At 39.5% G+C, this 24,396-nt stretch overlaps 1 protein-coding gene across 1 annotated transcript in view; it reads right to left on the bottom strand.

The window, feature by feature from the left end:
- LOC144499679 (mitogen-activated protein kinase kinase kinase kinase 4-like) overlaps window positions 1–24,396 on the bottom strand; it is a 308,944-nt gene that overhangs the window by 116,248 nt on the left and 168,300 nt on the right. Inside the window, 3 exon segments of the mRNA XM_078221948.1 lie at window positions 5,153–5,283; window positions 6,737–6,827; window positions 8,623–8,733. Coding sequence (XP_078078074.1) covers window positions 5,153–5,283; window positions 6,737–6,827; window positions 8,623–8,733 — 333 coding nt within the window.

Below are 24,396 nucleotides of genomic sequence, written 5' to 3'. Positions count from 1 at the left end.
GAAAAATCGAAAAAAGCTTCTATAAAATAGTTTAAGCTAACGATAAAGTTTGCACATTTTCTTTTCAATTCTTTATCTTTATGGTTCCAGGATTCAGTATTGAATTGTTACTATAAAGCGTATCCCTGATACAATATTTAATCTGAAATGTAGCACCTACTTTGACAACACTTCTGTGGTTCATGGATTTTGACATGAACATTTAGTACCAAGAGTTTTCAACCAAGGCAACCAACAAAAAAAAGACTGTTAACCTGGTCAAGGTATCTGATTTCCTCAACATGAACCTGAGCTGCGTAAACAACTGAGGTATTCACCAACAAACTATGTAGTCAGTCAGGTCCAATTATGGTTAAAGAATAGGAACAAATCACAACACAACCAGTAACTGTGCTTGCTCTATGAAGTCTAATATTAAACAGAAATTAAATACCACAATGAGCAAAGACTCAATAATCTGAGTCCACCGCAAAGAACATACTTGCATTTATGTCGTAGCAAATCACCCAGAAATACCCTAAATTATGCCAATTAGAATGAATCATTCTGAAGAGCACTGATTGTTATGGAACAGTTGATTTTCACACAGCAAGATCCTACAAACAATGAGATGAGACCAATTAATCTGTTAATTCATGGTGCTGGCTGAAGCAGCAAGGTTGGTCAGGGCACCAGACAAACTCTGCTTTTCCAATAGTGGCAGCAGCTTTTGGCATCTACCTGAACCACCTGGGTAGACAAATGGGTCTTATGCAAATAGTGGCAATCAAATCATATGGTATTACCTCAAATACTGCCCTGAAGTGTCAACCTAGATCATCTATCCTGATAATTAACTACTAGCTATATTTAAGTGCAGAAAGTAATATATTTAAACTCAAAATATGCAAATCTTTTAGAACTGCTTTGCAATTAACATGAAATGTGTTTAAACTAAACTTTGGGGAAAGAGATTCATCACCTTCAATGTAAGCTTTTCTCTCCATGAGTTTTAAGTGAAAAATGACTCAATTGTGACTGGACTTCTTTTCCTGCATGATACTTGGCATCCTAACAAAACCTTTTTGACATTAGTTCCCAGGCTTACCGTAAGAAATCGAATTTCAGATGTTCATTGGAATGAAAAAAAAACATAACCCTACCACCATATACAGATTTAAAGATTCAATTCCCAGGTGTCAATTTAAAATGGGAAAGAGTTCCTTTGCTTTCTTAAATCAAATACACTACAAAATACAGCAGACAAATGTCATTTTTGGAACAATGTTCATGTTCCGATTTTAGTTTCCTAAAAATGTAGTAGCTGTATCTAACAAAGTATTACAGGAAATTCATAATGCTTCATGGGTCAGGTGGTAGGGAGTTATCTTTTCTCTTCTTATTCTCCCCAGTAAAAGAAAAAAAAATTAAAAGTCAAAATAATAGTTAACAGTTTTGAACCAATCAGGCCAGAAGGTCCCAAATTTGATTCTGTGTTGAATGATCATATTGGAACTGCAGAAGATGCACCTTATGTCCAAGCACCCTGGCTACAGAAATTATCAGTCCATATTCCTATTTCTGATAACAATACTGTGACCTCTTCTGCAAAGTGCAGGTACGTAGACAGAATCAGAACTCTCATATGTCAGATTTCACTGATTTTATTTCAGAATTGATTAGTAGCACGGTCTAGAGTCAGAAATGAATAATGGTCGCTTGGATGAGATACTAGGCAGTGCCCAAAGCCTGTGGAAATCTATTCCAGCAACAGTCAGAAGATGAAGACAGAAGAAAAGTTGGGTTGGGGTGGCGCTGTTGGAGCATTTGCAAAGGTATGTGCAGGGAGAACCATAAAGCATCCAAGACAGGAGTGCCCAGCACAACTTCAATTAAAAAGAATAGGATTATGATTTCACCAGCCTGGGAACAAATCTGGTATTTGGGGTCAGTCCTTTGCATGTTGACTTTCTTGCCAAGATGACACAAACAGTTCTCAATCCACCTCGCAGTTATGCCCATTTGCCTTCCAACAGAGAGGTTCTCAAATTAGTGACATTACAAACACAAATGCTGAACAAACTATAACCGTACAGTATGAAACTAAATATGTCCACATCTAACAGGTCAGCTCATACACAAGCAGCCAATTGTCTTTAAAAAAAACAGCAATTACAATCTGGGCTTTTGTTGGCCGAATTTAATTCCTCAATATTACTGGGTCACACTTGAAAGTAGCTTCAAAATCAGACAGGTGACCATCCTAGCACTAAATCTGGAAAGGAGGGAAAAATAACTTTTGAAAAATCTGCCTCTCAAAGATACTGAAGAGGAATAATTCCAATAATGTTATGGATAATTTCTTATCTAACTATATGTTCCTCTGGTGAAATAACCTGCATGCATCTTTTATTTTTAGAACAACAGTTTCTACCGTTTGTTTTTCATCCACTCATTGATACCAAAAACAGTAAATAAACATACCAAATTTATAAGTAATTTATAGACCAGAAAAAACACTGGCCCAGAAATTCTGAACACCAGGGTCATGCACCTGGTGGGCACCTCTCCCTGAAGTCCCCAAACATGGACTGTTCAATAATTGCCCAGAGTGTTCAAACTCCCAATGGGCAACTACCCTACACTGGGAACCAACCAATACTCCGATTTATATCGGAGACTTTGGATGGCCTGACTCTCTTCACAGAATAGTTATCCAGGAAAAGATTAGACTAAAAGGACTTCTAACTTCTGGGTAATTATGCTAGTGACCCCACTGAACCTGCCCGACCACACCCCTCACTGGACACACCAACTGCACCGCCCCACCCACCACTGAACCCACGCAACTACATCCCTCACTTGACACCCTGACTACAGCCCCCACCCCGCCACTGGATCCCCCGACTATACAACCACACCCCTCAACTACATTTGCAACAACCCCCAACTGGCCTCCCCACACCCCCCGCAACCCACCAACTAACTCCATCCCCAACTAACCCCTCATCCCCATAGTAGCTCACCCACTACCTCCCCTCAACTCCTGCATTATTCTCCCTCACCACCCCATCTCTCAGCTCCCACCCTATTCCCCCCCACAACCCCTAGGATCTTTAAACTTAACTGTTTGACACCAGCAATGGTTGCTGTAAAAAAGGGACATGGGTTAACTTCATATCAACACTGCTACTCTGCACCCAAGGCTTCAGGAACTTACTGCGCATCAGTTTTCTCACCAAGCCCAAGTTGGAAGGGGTGGGGTGAGAAATGTGCAGCTCCCAGCTCAGGTAAGCAACAACGAGCAGTGGAAATCTGACTGTGAATGCCACTCATTGGAAGTTCTAGCCCAATAACTAGCATAGATCTATGCACCACAGCTGATAAAGTAAACATTAGTCACCACTGTACATGGCCTTTCAACTTATATACCAGCCATTTTCTTTCCTCAATCAACAAGAAGTTACATAGAACATTACAGCGCAGTACAGGCCCTTCGGCCCTCGATGTTGCGCTGACCAGTGAAACCAATCTAAAGCCCATCTAACCTACACTATTCCAATATCATCCATATGTTTATCCAATGACCATTTAAATGCCCTTAATGTTGTAATGTTATCAGAGTGGTCCAGCCTCTTTGCTGTAGGAATTAGAGTTCAGGTGGCATTATTGTTTCAGTAGATAATAATGACAAGTCTGTAAAAAAAAAACAACCACTGAGCTCTGAATTTTTTTTAAAATGTGGAACAGTATTTGACTACACAGTTTGAGGCATTTCCAATGTCAATGAGTTGCACACATCTTTGCTGCAAACATTAAAGGCAACCCATAATGGGGCAACACAATGCGTCAGTGAACTGTGAAGAAAACAAGTTCAGTCACACAAACACTCACGATCACCACCATCCTGTGGGAAAACAATGTTGTTCCCCAGGAGGAAATTCTGGAGATCAAAGGCGATTCTGGACAAGATCCCTGTGATCAGTTACAGAACAGCATTGGCAAAGCCAGTCTGGAGTACCTGTTTGGCTTCCCAGTGGAAAAAGCATTGTTTAACCAAGAAAAATATAAACTACAATTATTGTCAGTATCCCTGGCCTAGTAAGAGATTTTTAAAAAAACATTCAGCCAGAGTTGCTGCTCCCCCTCATTTATATGGATACTCTCCACACAGGCTGGATTGAAAAAGACAGGATTGGGTCTGGTATTGGTTCTTCCCTAGCCCCCAGCTGCAAAGCCTGCACAGGCTCAGGTGTGAAACATGGCCAATTAAGAAAACAAAATGCCAGAGAATATCTAAATGCTCAAGAAATTGCATCCCAATGTAACAACTTCATCAGGATATTAAGGGACATAATCAAAGAGATGTGAAGCTAGGTTGTAGTTCCATTTCTGTGATAGCTTAACTTTAACAAAACAAAATAAAATAAACCCACAAGTTTTTTGCATTTGGTTGTTGGTTCGGTCATTCTTATTATCTGTAAGTAAATTCTACATCAAAAAATTATTTGTACTCAAAAATTGCTGGAAGTACTCAGCAGGTCCGGCAGCACCTGTGGAGAAAGAAACAGAGTCGACATTTCGAGCTGAATATGACTCCTCTTTGGAACTGAAGTGGTGGGTCTTCTGCCATTGATGGTGGTGGAGAGAGAACAAAAGGGAACGTTTGGATAGGTTAGAGGGTGGGAGAGGTTAAACAACAGATGTGTCAGGGATCGATAATGGCTATAGTAAAGAAACAAAGCATTGGTCCAGAACAAGGGTTGATGGCAGAATAATGGACACCTCTATCGGAAAATGAAAATATTAAAAACAAGATACATACCAGTACATTTCAAAAAAACAAAACAATCAAAATGGAGGACAAAGTTCATGGCCTGAAATTGTTGAATTCAATGTTGTATCCAGAGGCTGTAAAGTGCCCAACTAGTGCTGTTCCAGCAGGCCAAGAATTGAAATGGAAGCATGACCAAGGTAGTGAAATAAAACATCAAGCAACGTGAAGGCCATGGTTTTGCTTGTGGACTGTGCAGAGGTGTTTCACAAAGTGGTGCCCAATCTCATAATTTTGTATTACTTTCTCATAAAAGTAGTTCTTTAAAAATCTCATGACTTCAAAAAAAAAGAGAGACCCAACTACTGATTCTGGAAGTAAAGAAAGGTAACAACTTACTCTGTAATCATACGTTGCATCGGGATTCTCATCACAAGCAATGACCTCTGGTGCCATCCAGTAGGGCGTCCCAATAAATGTGTTTCTTCTACCAACAGTTCTGTCCAATTGCGCACTAACACCAAAATCCACTGAAATGAAAGATTTAAGGTACATAGTAACCACAATAGTTAGAATATGAACATATGAATTAGGAGCAGGAGTAGGCCACTCGGCCCCCCTGATCCTGCTCCACCATTCAATAAGATCATAGTTGACCGCAACCTCAACCCCACATTCCTGCCCATCTCAGATAACCTTTCACCCCCTTGTTAATCAAGAATCTATTTAGCTCTGCCTTAAAAACATTCAAAGACTCTGCTTCCAATGCCTTTTGAGGAAGAGTTCCAAAAACTCATGTTCCTCCAAGAAAGAATACAATGAATGGCAGGATTGTTATGCTTATAAAGTGCGCTAACTGGTAACAAGCCTCATACACATTAAATTTATAGGCATTAGAATGCTGAATTTCTGAAGTGATTCCCCAATCTTACTAACTATAGTAAAAAGATCAACGGTTACATGGAGGAATGGCATAATTGTGCATTTACATGGAATCCCAAAGAAACAAAGTTATGGCAGATAATTTGAAGACTGACCTCAGAAATTACCATCATATAAATGCGAGTAGCTCCATTCCATTCAGCTGGGAAAATACATGAAATTATAGCCTACACATCATGAGAACCAATGATCAACATTTTACTGACATAACATTAAAGATGAGCAGGCATTCAGAGTGATGAATCTTACACTTTGAAGAAAAGCCTGTATTTTCCTATCGTGCGAATTCCCCCTTAATTCAAAAGTGAATCAGGCAGGTACTCAAAAGGGGGGATAATTCTTGATATCCGTCAGGTTCTATCCGTGACCGGAGATTGTTATGAAGGAGAAAATGGAAACAAAAAGTAAATAGACCTCTAATTGGTAATTGAATTACAGCCAGGTCCTTTGAAGCAGGATCAGTTGGAGGAAAATAGACAGTTCAGAACAGAACTGACAGTTCAGAGCATAGAAATTGTGTGAGGGGAGCAAGCAGAGTTTTGTACAAATAGACCAGTTTTCTGTTTGGCAGTAAGAAGAAAATACAACTCCAGAAACTCCTGATGAGGCAATGTGTGAACAAGCTGAGCATTTGTATCAGAGAACAGAGTGTGTTGGTTGATCAATTAAAAGAGAACTTGGGATAGCTATGCCATCAGGACTATTGTGGTCTGAGTGAGAGAGGGTTCATTAGGATTAGGCATACACCCTGTCAGTGTTAACAGTGTCTGGGGACTTCAGATGCAATATGGCTGCTGTTGAATACAAACCAAAGGATGAAACAACTGACTGAGAATCAAGAGATCCTACATTATAGACTCAGACTGAACTGCAAGTGGTAAGGAAGTAGTCTATTCATTTTGAACCTTCCATCTAATAAGGTCTATGCAAGTGTGCATACATAAACATTCTGCTTATGGCTTGGAATTTGTGTTAGCTATCTCAGGAACATGTTCAAAACTTTAAAATTCAGGCTTCCCATTACCATTGTTAGTTACATACCCAGCTTCACTTCAGCATTTTCTGTCAGCAATACATTCTGCCCTTTGATATCACGATGAATGACATGGTGTATATGAAGATGCGATAGGCCCTAAACACAAAAGAAAAAGTATGCAGATAATTTATAATCTTGCCTAAATGCAATTTATGCAAGGGGGTGAAATTAATATTTCTAGATTGGCTCGATTCCAAATTCTCCTTTCTTTTAAAATTAGTTCATGGGGTGAGTGGGTCACTGGCAAGGTCAGCATTTATTGCCCAGTCTTGAGCATCCTTAAGAAGGTGGTGGTGAGCCACCTCCTCAAACTGCTGCAGTCCATAGGGCATAGCTGCATCTACAGTCTATTAGTAAGGAAGTTTTAGGATTTTGATCCAGCAACTATGAAGAAACGGCAATATAGTTCCAAGTGAGGATAGTGTGGGGCTTGCAAGAAAACTTGCAAATGATGGTAGCCCTATGCATCTGCTACTCTTGACCTTTTGGGAGGTATTAGTCAGGGGAATAGAAGGTGTAATCAAAGAATAACTGGAGAGTTGCTGCAGCGCCTCATGTAGATGCTACATACTATTGCTACCATTCACTAGCAAAGGAGGGAGTGAATGCTTAAGCTGCTGGATGGGGTATCAATCAAGCAGGCTGATTTATCCTTGATGGTGTCAACCCTTCTTAGCGTTATTGGAAATCCACTCATTCAGGCAAATAGAGGTTATTCTATTACAGACATGATTTGCACCTTGTAGATGGCGGAGAGGCTTTGGGGAGTTACGTGGTGAGTTACTTGCCAAAGAATCCTCAGCTCTGGCATGACATTTTAACATCAACTATTCTAAAACCCACTTATTAAAATAAACAGGGAGACATCACAATTTTCAAAGTAGGGGTGAGATGAGAGTTCCAGATGCATCTAAGACAGTAAAATTTAACATGGGCATTTTATTATAGCTACAGAACTAGTTTTTGAAAGTTTAGTGTAGAATTCTGCCACAGTACCTATATACCTATGTCTGAAACTGTTGAGATGGAAATGGGCAGATTTTATATTAAACGCAGATGCTACACAGGTTTTTCCAATTGAAACCAGTTTCATGTGTTGTCCACAAAAGGAGTAATAATAATGTTCTTCACAGACTACAACAGCCAAGAAAGGAAACAATCAGATCTTATGCGATGCCTGGAATACCTCTCCGTTTTAAACACATTTCAAAATCTGAAGGCGACTACAAATGGCAGCTAGCCCAGAGTGTCATGCTGCATTCCGAAAAAATTCCTGTGAAGGGAAGAGTTTGGAATGTAATTTTGACAGGTCTTACTAATTTGAAAGATGTTGAACAGCGGAATGAATATTTTACATAAAATAATGAGCATTTTGTTTTGCTTTTTTTAAAGCAATATGGTGCGTACAATTCAGCTCATGCTCCATCATCACTAACTGGTCCAGAAACTGCAAGATTATATTGTTAATTTTATATCAAGTGTCCACTTTTTTCAAATTTAACACACATACTCCCTTTCAAAGGTTTGAATACAGGCCAAGTCCTGAAACAGACTCTCCAAAGGATAACGCAGATGCTGTAAATCTGAAATAAAAACAAAAATTTCTGCAAGAACTCAAGGTCAGGCAACATCTGTGGACAGAGAAAGGGAGTTAATGTTTAAGGTTGATGTTCCAATGAAAGATCATCGACCTGAAATCTTACATGGTTCTCTCCACAGATGCTGCCTGATCTGTTGAATAGGTGCAGCATACTCCGTTTTTAATCTCTAAGCGATGCATTGATAATAACTATGCCAAATTCCTCTACATCAATAACCTGTGATCCTTCATATTTTTCATTAACACCTGCACACAATCAGCGTTTGGATGCTGTACAAGATCCATGCTCACCCGAAGTATCTCTCTGCAGATATATGCAATCCAGTCTTCCTTCAAAGAATTTCCTTTTGTGTTTTTCACCAAGTCTGTAATGGATCCTGCACCACAAAACTCCATGACAAGCTGTTTAAAAAAAAAGTTCAAGTTACTTCAGCTGTGAAAATCTGTTTGTACCCGTCAAAGATTTATTTCCCCATTGTCTTATGGGGATCAACGAAAATACTAAACTCTGGCTTTTCGTATTCCTTTATAAAGTGCTTTGCATATGTGTAGTCAATCTTATAGAAGTTGATAAAAGTTGGGAAGAAAAATTGACATCCAGACATAAAATGAGAATGAACGGTTTATTTTCAGGCTGTAGCTAGTGGGAGTCATGAGGGGCTTCAGCCATTTACAATCTACATAAATGGTTTAGATGAGGAGACCAACTCTAATGTATTTAAAATTTGCCAACAATACAAAACTAGATGGAGGACAACCTAAGTTACGAGAATAAAAAGTCTGCAAATAAAGAGGTTAAGTGAGTAGGTGCCAGATGGAATGGTATGGTGTTTAGGGTATGCATTTTGATGGGAAGAGTAGAAAACAGGACTTCATAAAACATATTAAATGCTGGTGTTGAGGGAGATTGGATGAATAGGTATATTAAAACATGCATGTACCCTAAGTAATTAGAAACGTAAAAGGTATGTTGGCCTTTATTGCAATAGGTTGGAATACACGAGTAAGGAAGTCATGCTGTAATTGTGCAGATGAAATCACTCCTGCAATAGCATGTACAATTGTTGTCACCTTACCGAAGGCAACATATGCTTGCATTAGAGGGTTATATTTTCATTTGTTTATGGATTTAGGGGAATTTTTGACAAAGGCACCGTTTATAATCATTCTCTAATTGTCTTCAAGGTATTGATGGTGAGCCACCTTCTTGAACTGCTTCACCCACAGTGCTGTCAGGGAGAGCATTTCAGGATTTTGATGCAGCAGTGAAGGCATGGCAATATATTTAAAAGTCCGGCTGATGTATCACTTGGAGGAGAACTTGGAGTTGCTGGCATTTCCATGCGTCAGCTACCCTTGTTCTTAGAGGTGAGAGAGGCTGTGGATTTGAAAGATGCCATCTAAGGGACTATGGCAAGCTGTTGCAGTGCATCTTATATATGGTGCACACTGAGGGCATGCAGAAACAAACCGCATCAGTATATGAAAAGCTGGAATGGTATTAAACATATTACAATCATCAGCAAACATCCTCGCTTATGACATTATATTGCAGGGAAGGTCATAGATGAAGCAGCTGAAGATGGTTGGGCTGAGGATGTTATGGTGAAAAGCTCCTGCAGCTATGTCCAGGGACTGAGATGACTGATCTCTAAAAACATAAACCTTTTTCTTTGTGCAAGGGATGACTCCAACCAGTGGAGAGATTTCCCCCACAATTCCCATTTAATTCAATTTTTCTAGGGCTCCTTGATGTCACATTTGGTTAAATGCTGCTATGCTATCAAAGGCAGTTACTCTCAGTTCACCTCTGGACTTCAGCTCATATTTAGACCTGTAAAGAAGTCTGAAGTTGAATGACCCTGGTGGAACCTAAGCTGAGCATAAGTAAGTTATGGCTAGGCAAGTGTCATTTGATAGCACTGTCAACAATACACTCCATCACTTTGTTGATGATTTGAGAGCAGACTGATAGGGCGATATTGGCTGGATTGGATTTTTCTTGCTTTTTGTGGGCCGGACATACCTGGGCAAATTTCATCGTTGTGGAATAGGCGCCAGTGTTGTTGCTGTAGTGGGACAGCCTGGCTAGGGGTGTTGTTAGTTCTGAAGTACAGATCTTCAGTACTACTGCTGGGATATTGTCAGGACTCATGGCTTTTATTGTATCTAGTGCATCCAGCTGTCTCTTGATATCATGTAGAGTGAATTAAGTAGGCTAAAGACTGGAAACTGTGATGCTATGGATCTCAGGCAAAGGCAGAGATGGATCATTCTCCATATTTATAGCTGAAGATGGCTGCAAACACTTTAGCCTTGTCTTTTGCACTGATGTATTGGGCTCCCCCATCAATGAGGATGGAATGTTTGTGGAGCTTTCTCCTTAGGTTAATTTTTTTTAATTGTCCATCATCATTTGTGACTGGATATGGCAGGACTGATCTGATCCATTGGTTGTGTGACCATTCAACTCCTGCTAGCATTCTGATTCTGCTGTTTAGCATGTATGTTGTCCTGTATTGTGGCATCACCAGATTGGTATTTCATTTTCACATACATAGGTTGCTGCTCCTGGCATGCTCCACTACACACTGAATTAAGCCAGGGTTGGTCCCTGACTTGATGCCAGTGGTAAAGTGAGGAAAATGCCAGGTCATGAGGTTGCAGATGAATACAAATTTACAGATGTTGTGGGTTCACAGTACCTACTGATGCTTTCAGGTATTGGATCAGTTCTGAATGTATCCCATTTAGGACGGGGCAGTGTCACACAACACAATGAAAAATACCCTCAGTTTGAAGACAGGATTTCCATCTCCACAAAAGCTGTGTCCTCATCACTCCCAAATACTGCCATTAACGTGTGCATCTGTGACAGGGAGATTGGTGAATATGAGGTCAATTAGGCTTTCCCCTTTATGCCCTTTACGATTCAGCCAGGTTGGTCAGGAGTGGTGTTACTGGGCCACACTTGGTGACAGACATTGAAGTCCTCCACTTTGTGCTCTTGCTACCTTCAATGCTTCTTCCGAGCTGTGTTCAAGATGAACATGAGTTAGGGTCAGGAATGGGCCATTCGTCCTTCAAACCTGCTTCCCATTCAATAAGATCACACCTGATCTGATTGTGGCTTCAACACCATTATCCTGCCTCCCATGTTAGTCACGATTATCTAACTCAGCTTTAAAAATATCTAATGACCGTGCCTCTACCGGTCTCTGGAGAAGAGTGTTCCATGAACTCAATCCTCAAAGAAAAAATTCTCCTCATCTCTGCCTTTATTGGAATAACCCTTATTTTTAAACTGCCCCCAGTTCTGGTCTATCCACTCTATCAAGCTCTCTCGGGATCTTATATGCTTCAGTAAGATAACCTCCCATTCTTCTAAATTATAATGAATATGGGCCCAACCTAACTTTTCCTCATCAGATAAGTCCCTCATCCCAGCAATTAATTGAGTAAACATTCTCTGAATTGGTCTAATGGAATTGTGTTTTCTTAAATAATGAGACACAATTGTGCACAGTATTGCACATGTAATCACATCAATGCCCTGTACAACTGTAACAAACCTCCCTACTTCAATCTTCACTTCCATTTGCTATCCATTAGATGAAGAAGGGCAGTAGGTAGCAATTAGCAGGAGCTTTCCTCTTCCATGTTTGACCTAATGCCTTATGCATTCATGGGGTCCAGAGTAGATGTTGGGGACACCCAGCATCATCCATCCTAACTGCATACCAGTGCATGACCACTGCTGATAGGTCTACCCTGCCAGTGGGACAGGACATACCCAGAGATAGTGATGAAAGAAGTCTGGGATACTGACTGTAAAGTTTGTTTCACCGAGTATTTTAACACAAAAAATAAAAATGGATAGCAAAAGATTCTCAAAGTATATAGTAAGGAAGAGTGTAGCTGAAGTTAACATTGGTCCCGTAAAGATCAAGACTGGAGAATTAATAATGGGGAAGACAGAAATGGCGGAGACACTAAATCAATATATCAATTCATCAGTTTTCATGGTGGAGGGCACTAAACCATCCCAATAGTAACAGGTAATGCAGAACTTGTTGAAAAGGAGGAACTTAAAACAATCGTCATCACTACGGAAGAAGTACTGAGCAAACTATTGGGATTGAAGGCAGACAGGTCCCCAAGGTCTAATGGCCCACGTCCTTGGGTCTTAAAGGAAGTGGCAGCAGAGATAGTGAAGACATTGTTTATAATAGTCCAAAATTCCCTGGATTCTGGAAAGGATCCAGTGGCTTCAAAGAAAGCTAATATAACACTCTTGCTCAAAAGGGGAGAAAGGCAGAAAAGAAGACATTGCAGACTTGTTAGTTTAATATCTGTCATTGAAAAATAGTTGAAATCCATAATTTAGTAGTAATGGGACATTTGGAAAGTCAAAGTACAATCCATCAACATGGTTTTATGAAAAGTAAATATTATTTGACTAATTTGCTAGAGTTCTTCAAAGATGTAACAAACAAAGTGGATGCTGGGAGCCCTGTAGATGTAGTCTAACTGGATTTCCAGAAGGTATTTGATAAGCTGCCACATAAAAGGTTAATACACAAGGTAAGATCCCACAGGGTTGGGGGGGTAATATATTAGCTTGGATAGAGGATTGGCTAACCAACAGAAAGTTGGGATAAATGGGTTTTTTTCAGGTTGGCAAGCTGGTGCCAAGCCACTTTGCTGTGGATCTGCATAGTCCAGACAGACAAAAACAGCAAATTTTGTCCCTAATAGATTAATAACGAACCTTGAGAGTTTTTACAATAATGAAGTAGTTTCCTGGTCATCATTACTATGCCAAACTTTTTTAAATTCCAGATTTATTAATTAATTGTTGCCATGTGGATTTGAACTCGTCTCTGGAGGAATAGTCTGGGCCTTTTGTCCAGCAAAATGATCATTACCCTACTGTTGCTTTATTATTCCATGCAACAAAGGTTCACCAAATTTGTTTCCTGGGGTGAGAGAGTTGTCCTCCAAGTAGCAATAGATTGGGACAGTGCTTTGTGTGATGTGGAATATTAATCTTCAATTTCATTAGTTGGTCAGATATATATAGAACTTCTTTAAAAGGACCTTTATGAAGTAAAAGCATGGACTTTAAAATATCTGCTAATTTGCATTTGTGAAAGCCACATTCCCCGTTAGAGTCATCAAGTTTGTAGAATCTGCAGACATTGGCATTCCCTTGGAAGTGTAAAACCTCCTTTCCATATTACCAAGGAGAAAATGGACCATTCAAGGAGTTAGTAGCTGAGACATTAATACTCAATCACCTTTGACCATCATAATGGCTAACAGGGTAAAAGTAATTAATCTTCTGACCTGTTGGGAGGCCACTATTAACGTATAGAGTTTCTAACAGGTTAGAGAGAATCCCACTGCCAAGAGGAGACCAATGAAGCTTGAAAGCTTGCAACATGACAGCAACCATCTCTACTGCGAAGTGTAGAAAAGAAACAAGCTGCTAAAATCAGAAAGGAGTTGTCGGCAAAACATCCCAGCAATAACATCTTTCTCTCTCTATTTTCTAATTTGATGCCTTACCAGACTGATTCCTGGAATGGCAGAACTGATATACGAAGAGAAACTGGATCGACTGGGCTTGTACTCACCGGAATTTAAAAGAATGAGAAGGGATCTCATAGAAACATAAAATCTTGATGGGACTGGTCAGGCTAGATGTGGGAAGAATGTTCCTGATGTTGGTGAAGTCCAGAGCTCGGGGTCACAGTCTAAGAATAAGGGGTATGCCATTCAGGACTGAGATGAGGAAGAACTTCACTCGGAGTTGTGAACCTGTAGCATTCGCTAACACAGATAGCTGTTGGGGCCAGTTTGTTTGATATGTTCAAGAGGGAGATGGACTTGGCCTTTGTGGCTAGAGGGATCAAGGGTACGGAGAGAAAGCGGCAGTGGAATACTAAAAGTGCATGATCAACCATGATCATATTGAATGGTTGTGCAGGCTCAAAGGGCCAAATGGCCTACTCCTGCACCTATTTTCTATATTTCTATGCATTTTGGAATACATCACAGAGATGGAGCATTTCAATCAAAACGAACTTCAAGTGACATAACATCTACTTTGGAAAAAGACAGATTACTGCTGAAACGAGGTTGTCTTCAGAAAAATAACCAAGTTACATCAGCTGCAACACCTGGAATTTCAAGATCACTGAAAGGAAATGTCAGAAGGTTTTTTTTTCTGTCTTATGGACTTTAACTCATCAATTCCACATGTGTGTGTATGTGAGAGGAATTCAGGGCACATTTTTACCTTCTTAATTATTTTACCCGCGTTATTAAACGATAAAACTAATTCCTTACTTGTTAACTCAAGGGATCTGGCTGCCTTATTTCTTCATATGGTCAAGTACATACTGATTGAAAGAATCACAACTTTTTCAAACTCTATTATCGTCAAGCTCAGGTGTGGAAAAGAGGGAAATTTATTCACCCCTCCAAACTTGGCTATAACAATACATTTTGAAGTTTAGAAGAGTGAGAAATATCTCACTGAAATCGGATTCTTAAAGGACTGAAAGGGCAGATGCTGACAGATTGTTTCCCTGCCTGGAGATTCCAGAGCTAGGTGTCACAGTTTCAGGATAGGACAGATGAAAAATTTCTTTACTGATTTTTCTGAATCTTTGGAATTCTTTGCTGCAAATCTGGACTTAATTAATCAATATCTTCAAGACGGGTTGATAGATTCTTGGAATCTAAGGGAATCAAGGGAAATATGGATTGGACAGGAATGTGGAGTTAAGGTTGAAAATCAGCCATGATTTTACTGTATTGGTGGAGAAAACTCAAGGGGCCAAATGGCCTACTCCCACTCTTAATTCATATGCTCTTAAACGTTAGACAACCTTTTTATATTATCACATTCTTTAGTGTTGTAGGTAAAGATTTACAACCAAAACTGGCTTTGAAAATAGACACTTCATTTAAAAAAGCATTTTGTCACTTAATTGTCTTTTAAAAAGGATTGTGTATCATGTTTATCATGAAGAACTGATCTGATCATGCTGCATGTGGCATAACATATGTGGTAATGCCCCCAATGAATGCAAAGCAGGTCACAGCACACAGAATTTGCTCACATTCTTTCTTCCCTCTGCTGCTGTAAAAGCTTCGAATTGATTATTTTCATGCGCACTATTGTGGTGCAATTCAGCCAAATGGCCAAAATTGATCTCGCTTGATTTTATTTGAATACAAGTGTCAGTTTTACTTGGTTGGTAACACTCTTCCCTCTGAGCCAGAGCTTGTCGGTTAAGCCTCACTCCAGGATGTGACCATAATCTGGTTGAATGTTCTACTACAGTTCTGGGATTGGCGCAGCACCATTTTCTTTCATGTGAAACATTAAACTGAGGACCCAAAATAAACTTGAGCCACGATTTTACTGTATTGGTGGAGAAAACTCAAGGGGCCATGACACGAGGGAGAAAGATAATGAAAGGTTATGTAAATGCTACTTCATTTTATAACCCAAATATACAAAAACAGATAATTAGTTATTCTTAGAAGTGACGAGATAACTTCACAATTATGTATGACTCAATGAATCTAGTTTATGCATAACTCAATGAATCTAACTTAAATGCTTGAAATGATTGTGATGGGAAGGTATTCTCCATAAATGATGCTTTCTCCTTCTTTATAAAGCCCAACTAACAATGTTCGACCATTGTTTCTCCTTCAATAGTGAATGATTATTGGGATAACAATACAACAAATGAAACAAGTGTTTAGCTTCAGACATGACAGTAAACAGATATGCAATTAGAAAGACTTTAGATATGAAAAAGATCTAGTTTTGATGGCTTTATCTTCATCATTTCATCACTTGATTTTGACTATATTAGCCAATTCAGCTTGTTACCTTGGTCTTTCTTCACTAGTTGCAGTTTACTTTAACTTAATTTTTCTATTGTCATGTGAGCGTACCTTTAAGTTTTTTTTTAAAATCATGCAGCTTACAGCTTCAGCGATGTCATTAGGGGTGGAGCTAAGCTGTGGCAGTCAGGTGATAAGGGTTTTTTCCTTTGGGCTTTTAGTTTAGTTTTGGGCAGCGTGTTTTTGGAAGCAGTTTAGCAGCAAGCAAAGAAGCAGTCTCTCTCTCTGTTCTTCTCTTTGTTTGGTTCTGCCTTAAAGAAGCTGTGTTTTGGTAAATAGATTCGACTACAATCTCTTCTGAGTTTCTTCACAAGGGATTTTCAGCACTCAATCCAGGAGACGGGATTCCTGTAACAAGTGGGCATTGGCCTATGCTGTATTGTGTTCATTTGGAGGGTTTTGTTTATTGGATGTTGGCTTTGGTTGGAGCACATTAATGATATTTCCTGAAGAGTTATACATTATCGTGGTTGTTGTGTTTCTTGTTTATAGTTGTTAAAAGTCCTTGCTAAGGGTCTTACTACACATGTCAACAATATTCTTAATTAAACTTTATTTTTGATAAAAGCTCCTCATGGGTCAGTTGAAACACACCTGAAGTGAAACCTCTCATGCTCATCCTAGCCAAATTTAATGCAAAACATTACAGGTCAGGCAAGCTTCATAGAACACCTTGAAGTATCCGACCTGACTTGTAACACTATTCACTGGCGATTCTCTCCTGCTTTCTATTTCATTTGCTTTTCCTTATTAACAGAAACTTTACTACAGTCACATTCAGTGAATCCAAGCCTTATTAAAGGAGCCAGATTCTGTGAGCGCAGCCCCACAGAGGCAACACAGACACTAAGTGTAATACCACCGACAGGCAGGCTGAGTGGTACAAAAGATGCAGTGGAACAAATTTGAACTTGTTGACCTGTGTGGATCTTCCCCAGCCAATGTAAAGTACCAGAAAGCATGTAGTGCATTCTAACTTAAAAATAGCTTTTTGTTCTGCTTTATGAATCATTCTACAACTGCAACAGGGCTTATTATACACCACTGACACAGTGAGGAACTGTTGCAAAACCTCCTCTTGTTCTGAAATATAAGACTTTATTTCAGTGCTGTCACTCTCAGGGAACAATCTTTAAGTGCTGACTTGCAACTCCTCAGTGTGTGCACCTCTTCCTGTTCTGGGAGAGCACAAGTCTCAATTGAAAGACTAAAATTGTCTTGGCTATTGACAATATACATTAGTGCATGAAAATTCTTTGGGTCTTGGTAACATTTTTTTAAACTTTCAGAATATATAAAATGACAAAAAATGCACTCAGTTTAAAATAATGAATTCAACTGAAAAGGAATACGCAGTCCAATAATATACGTAAATTAAATTCAACAGAAAATGTGTGCACACCAATCCTGTTCTTAAATTTAAAAGCCCATATAGGACCACACGAGAGTTTTTAGTTAAAAAGGTCAGGGGATTGGGGGGATGAAAATATAGTTCCAGAATGAACAAAATGATGGAGACACGCAAGTGTTTCTAACAGTGCTTCCACCCTGAAAACAAAGTAATTTGAGAAAGATCAGATGGACGGATGTCCTTGAAAATGTTTGCTTGTCCAATGGAAAGCAACAGGGTATGCGAAGCAGATGACATTATCAAAAACAGTGCACAAGATTTTGCTTACATATTTAAATAGAAGGCAATGATTGGTTACACAAAATTGGATTTAAAAAACTCCATTTACCAGAATCAAAACCAGATTTCCGATGCAGACACCTACAAATGGCCAAAATAGTTTTCAGAACTATCACCCAAGACAACAAAGTGAGCACTAATGCCATGCTTATACTGCTATGGAGATCATTAAACTGTCAGCACAGTGATGAATAAAGACTTTCATAATATTTCACTTTATAAAATGACATGCATAGACCTCAAACATCATTTTCATTGCTCAAACTGAAATAAATATGAAAGTTAATTCTTCATCATCATATAATGCATTTTTAAAACAGCAAAGGTAGTGATAAGCCAGACAACATCAGAGATAGGTGACAAGGATCTGAACAGTGTATACCAACTGAAAAAGTTATTTATAATTTTCTCCAATGTACTTTTCTCCTTTCCTGAAAGGAAATAGTTTTGCAGTTCTCAGCAGCCCTCTGGCCACTCTTCAACTCTGAGTCTATGCAAAAAGTGTCAGCAAGTCACGACACCATGAAAGATATCATAGGAGGATCTAATCCTATCCTCACTTAACATCTGTAACACATTGTTCATGAGCAGTTAATAGATCGTCAACTGATAAATAATTGTGATTTGGAGATGCCATCGTCAGACTGGGGTGGGCTGATACTAACTGTAACTGACATTACCTCACCGATGAAGGAGCAGCACTCCAAAAGCTTGTGATTCTAAATAAACCTATTGGACTTTAACCTGGTGTTGAGAGACTTCTTACTGATAAGTAATTGTTTGACACCTGGTCAACTAAGTTTCTTAAATGAACTATCAAGGCCAGAAAAAGTGTTTTCAGAATCCTTTCCTTGGTCTTCTATTTTTCTCCACCTGCTACAGCCTTTAACAGCATAAAACCATAATTTTTCTACCTCTCTTCAGCTCTGGAGAAGTCATGCGGACTCAAGGTGCTAACCGTTTCTATCTCCACAGATGCTGCCCAGACCTGCTGAGTTTATTCAGCATTTCCTGTTTCTAAGATTCTTCACTGATGAGGAAAACCAAACTGGGATAATGGATGCCTCACAGTGAAAGGCAATTCTTCAATCACAGACATGAGCTGGACAAAAAACAATGGCACAAACTTGTCACGTTCCGATTAAGCAGCAGATAGGCATAGCTCATCATCTCTGCACTGACTGTAGAATAAAACGTGCTGACCTAGTCAAATTCAGTTAGGAAACAAACAGACTGATATAAATTTACGCAATCAGAATCATCAATAAAGGAGCTGCAGCTACGTTAATAGACTGCTGAGAGTTACCTCAGGTCAAGTACAAAACGGAGACTGTATTGGAGTAAATTGAAAATGTCCAAAATCCAACCTAGATAACAAGTCTTTGTCAATTAATGCATCTCTCCTTTTATTTCTACATTTAGTAACATGGTGGCATTAGTTACAAGATTAAAGTTTTCAGCAAATTGTCACCCATAGAAAATGCTCATGCACATGGGAAGTTTGCACGCTGAGTATATACAAACTAATAGGTCATAGTCAACAACCAGCTCGAGGCCAGTATGAAAATTTTAAAAAACTTCAATCATGCCTGGAATTCACACCCACAGCAATTCACAAAAACCTGTGATTCTGGTTCTAGTGAGTAGCCAAACAAAATTAGTTGCAATTTAAGATGAAGCTATTCCAAACATAATTCCTTGATAAGTAGCAGATGTAAAATTGGTAGGTAATGAAATATTTTGGGGTTTCAGTGCATAAATATGCTTCCTGATGTAGTATTGATCCATACAGAATAAAAAATTTCCAGCTTGATCCCATACACACACTTCAACTGTTAGGGATTCGTGTTAATGTCAACGAACAAAAATCAAAACTTCCCACCATCTTGAGCCCCTCTTTAAATATTTCTCCATAATGTCCCACAACTTATTTCTATTCAATTGTGGAGCTTGCGAACATGTGCAGCAGGCGGTTTAACCCCTTGAGCCTGCTCTGCCATTCAATAAGATCATGACTGATCTGACCGTGGCCCTAACCACACATTCCAACCTACTCCCAATAACCTTTGACTCTCTTGTCAGTCAAGAATCTACCTCTGCCTTTAAATTATTCAATGAGCCTGCCTCCAATGCTCTTTGGGGAAGAGAGTTCCAAAGGTATATGGCTCTCAAAAAATTCTCCTCACCTCCGCCTTTATTTTTAAACTATGTCCCTTAGTTCTAGTCTCTCTTACAAGGGGAAACATCCTTTCAACATTGACCCTGTTGGTACCCTCAGAATCTTGTATGTTTCAGTAAGCCCACTTCTCATTCTTCTAAACTCCAATGGATACAGGCTCAGCCCATCCAACCTTCCCTCATATGATAACCACCTCCAAATCCCAGGTATCAGTCAAGCGAGCCCTCCTTTGAACTGCTTCTAACATATTTCTATCCTTACTTAAATAAGGAGGCCAAAGCTGTCCACAGAACTTCACCTGTACAATGGCAGCAAAATTTCCCTACTTTTATATTCCATTCTCCTTACAATAAACAACATTCCATTTGCCTTCCTAATCACTTGCTATATCTGCATACTAACTTTTTGTGATGTGGTTCATAGTGGTTGCACGTTGTTGTCATAAAAATAGTGTAAAACTTGGGAATTTGGAGCGAGTTGGGATTCTTTGGCAATATTGGACTACACATCTTGAACTGAAATTTAATTTAAAATTTTAATTTGCATTAGAACTGCAAAAAATGAAAAAGACACTACAAGCTTGTTAATAAAAAATGCTAGTCAGCGGCAGTTAACTGTCAATAAACTGAAAGTAGGTGGGTAAAAGTTGCTAATTAGTGAGCAGGAACATGAGCAAACAACTGATTTGATTTGTCACATGTACTGGGATACAGTGAAAAGTATTGTTTCTTGCGCATTATACAGGCAAAGCATACCGTTCATAAAGTACATAGGGGAAAAGGAAAAAGATAGAGTGCAGAATATAGTTCCAGGTAGTTTGGAGATAAAGATCAGCTTAATATATGATAGACCATTCAAAAGTCTGATGACAGCAGGGAAAAAAACTGTTCGAGTCTGCTGGTATGTTTTCAGACTTTTGTATCTTTTTTCTCCGAGGGAAGGTGGAAAAGGTTACATCTGGGGTGCGTGGGGTCCTTGATTATGCTGTCTGATTTCCAGAGGCAGCGGGAACTGTAGACAGAGTCAACGGATGGGAGGTGAGTTTCTGTGATTGCCTAGGCTACGTTCACAACCCTTTGCAGTTTCGGTCAGAGCAAGAGCCATACCAAGCTGGATAGGATACTTTCTATGGTGCATGTGTAAAGAATCATAGTGGACATGCCGAATTTCCTTAGCGTTCGGAGAAAGTAGAGACGTTGGTGAGCTTTCTTAATTATAGCATTGGCATGGAGGGTCCAGGGCAGATTGTTGGTGATCTGAACACCTAGAAATATGAAGCTCTCGACCATCTCCACTTCATCACCTTTGATGTAGACAGGGGCTTGTCCTCCCCTATGTTTCCTGAAGTCGATGACTAGCTCATTCATTTTACTGACACTGTGATTTGGGTGGGGCTCAAAAAGGTGAATAAAGTAAACATTATTGACTGAGGCATGGAATAGTCATAGACAAAGTACATTGCAAATAGAGTGTAAAAGCTAGGAGTTTGATGATAATTGGAATTCAATTTGTTCCTTATATTCCAAGTTTGTACAAAGAACCCTTATTTGGGCACACTGACAATGCAATGCGGAAAGGAGGTGTTGCTTTTTGCCTTCAATACCTGTAGGGATCCATGTAAAGTTGTGCTAATAAGTCTTTTAAAAGTCTGTCCATTATTTCTTACAAGCCAAGTATAAATAATCCAGCCTAGGATAAGGCAAAGTAATTTACGTTCCTAGACTTCTTTGTGGATGTTTATGGACAGCGAGACTATCCCGAATGGACAAACTGCTGTTGATGTCTTTGTCTTGAATTTTTCCAGTTCAGTCAGTGGGTGTAGGAGGAAAAACATTAATGTGGTAGCTTCAAGGATTCATAAATTAGAGAGTCTGTTGGCATGCTTTGTGGTAATATCAAGTGTTACACATGGTATGCCAAGTGCCTTTTGCCAGGGCAAGGGTCATATCAAAACAGATTGATTGGATTTTGGAAAGTGAAGGAGAGAATCTGGTAATAAGGGGTAAACATGGGTATAAACAGATTCAAAAAGTGAACACAAGGCTGAAGGAGTGAAGTGGGAAAAAGGATCCTATTTCATAGTGCAATGGCAACCCGTACTGGATGTTAACATTGGGATGCACTCCACCTGAACCCGTCTGGGACCACGGTCAAGCGGCAAAAATAGATGGGACCATGGTCTTTACGTTACTTAAATGGCAGGATGGAAAGATGGTAAATATTATTCAAAGGGGAGAGAGTGAAGTAACAAATCAGAAATTGTGCTTTTGACACAAGTAAACTGAAAAATAAAGATGTATAGTAATTTAACCATGAGAGAGAAATAAGTGAGCAAAACATTAGAGTTGAAAGTCCAGTTAGGGTGCAAGACCAAATAAGAGTTCTCTACTATAAAGGAACAAGTGAATGGGAAGGAATGACATGGCACCCAACAATGAAGCTTGGCCACAGGATGTTCAGGATTGGGAACTAAATATTTCAGATTATAAAGTTTAAAGGGAAACTAGTAGAAGGGAAGAGTAACCGGTGTAATTAAGGATGGAATCACTTCAATCTTGGGACAATATAAGGAAGGGTAAGCAGGCAGTGGAGATTACATGATTAGAATTAAGAAACAGAAAAGAACTTAAGACTTCAATGGGAGAAAGAGAAAATACTGGAAAATCTCAGCAGGTCTGACAGCATCTGTGGAGAGAGAGAGAATAGAGCTAACATACAGACCACACCCAACCAGTCCTTACTTGGAAAACCTAAAACATAGTGATGCACATTTGACACGATTCCATGATTGAATAACATTGGCTAAATGATCCTCAGTCTGCTAATTACACCGACAACCAATTTAAGATTGTCAGTTGGGTTCACAGTGTGGCACATGTGTGTTTACTGGAAGCTACATATATTAATATGCAGAGCCCTGTTCTTTGCATTATATGGGTGGTTACATTACTAGAGTTGGGTTTATTTTTAAGATGTAAAAGTATCAGATAGGGTAGTTGGAACTTTCCTGCTGGTTGGGGGACCTTATGGGAAAGAATCTACAAATTAGAGCCTGACATTTCAGCATTGTAATTAGGAAGGGCATCTATGTACAAAGGCTGGCAGGAGCTTGGAACGCGCTCCTACAAACAGCAATTGTGCTGAGTCTATATGATTTTAAATTGGATATTGATTCCTTTCTTATTAATTGAAGTATTAAGGGATATGAAGCAAAGACAGATATATGCTGTTGGGTTGCAGATAACTAATAATCTCACCAAATGACAGAACAGGCTCAAGGGGCTAATCATAGAATCCCGACAGAGCAGGAGGAGGCCATTCAGCCCGTTGAGTCTGCACTGACCACAATCCTATCCTGGCCCTATCCCCACAACCCCATGCATTTACCCTAGCTAATCCCCCTGACACTAAGGGGTAATTTAGTATAGCCAATCCACACATCTTTGTACTGTGGGAGGAAACCGGAGCACCCGGAGGAAACCCACGCTGACACGGGGAGATGTGCAAACTCCACACAGTGACCCAAGCCGGGAATCGAACCCAGGTCCCTGGCGCTGTGAGGCAGCAGTGCTAACCACTGTGCCACCCCTAAACAACTCCTGCTTATATGTTCTGATGCCATTTTTGTGCATGTGGATTTGCACTGGTTTGTGACGAGGACACAACAGCAGGAAAAGGGATGAAAATAGTTTTTAAAGCTGTACTACAGATCCATGCCAAATACCAGTGCTTCACTGATGTGGTATAGACTCCGCACGTCCCAACTGCCAGATGACCTGGGATGAAATGGCAGCAGGCGATATTAGTCTACATTAAACCTCCAGCCAATTACATGATGCTACAGGAACTAACAAATTGTATTGGAGAAGACTAAGTGATGAAAAAAATCTATCAAGGGAGACAATATCATCAATTTTGCAATGCTGTTTCTGATAAGTGGAAACAACAGCTTTGAAGATAGTACCTTGGAGTTACTTCTTCTTAAATGAAGGAAACGCTATCTGAGGCACACATTGAACACAGTATTCCACAACATAGTTGTGGTTTAAATACTCACGATGGTTAGACCAAAAGTGACCAATATTGCTGATAACTGTGTCGCTTTAAAGGATTCTTCAGGCACGCAGTTTAAATGCTTTGAAACTCAGTGTAATCAGAAAGGAACATGCTTCAATTTACTCGGATGAGAAATGTGTACCGAATATTTTGCCATTATTAGAGATGAGTATTAAGAGGCTCAGTGATGCCCACCCACATTGATTTT

Source organism: Mustelus asterias, chromosome 10 (assembly GCF_964213995.1).
Source record: "Mustelus asterias chromosome 10, sMusAst1.hap1.1, whole genome shotgun sequence".
Classification (NCBI taxonomy): domain Eukaryota; kingdom Metazoa; phylum Chordata; class Chondrichthyes; order Carcharhiniformes; family Triakidae; genus Mustelus; species Mustelus asterias.
This window is presented reverse-complemented; position numbering and strand designations above follow the sequence as displayed.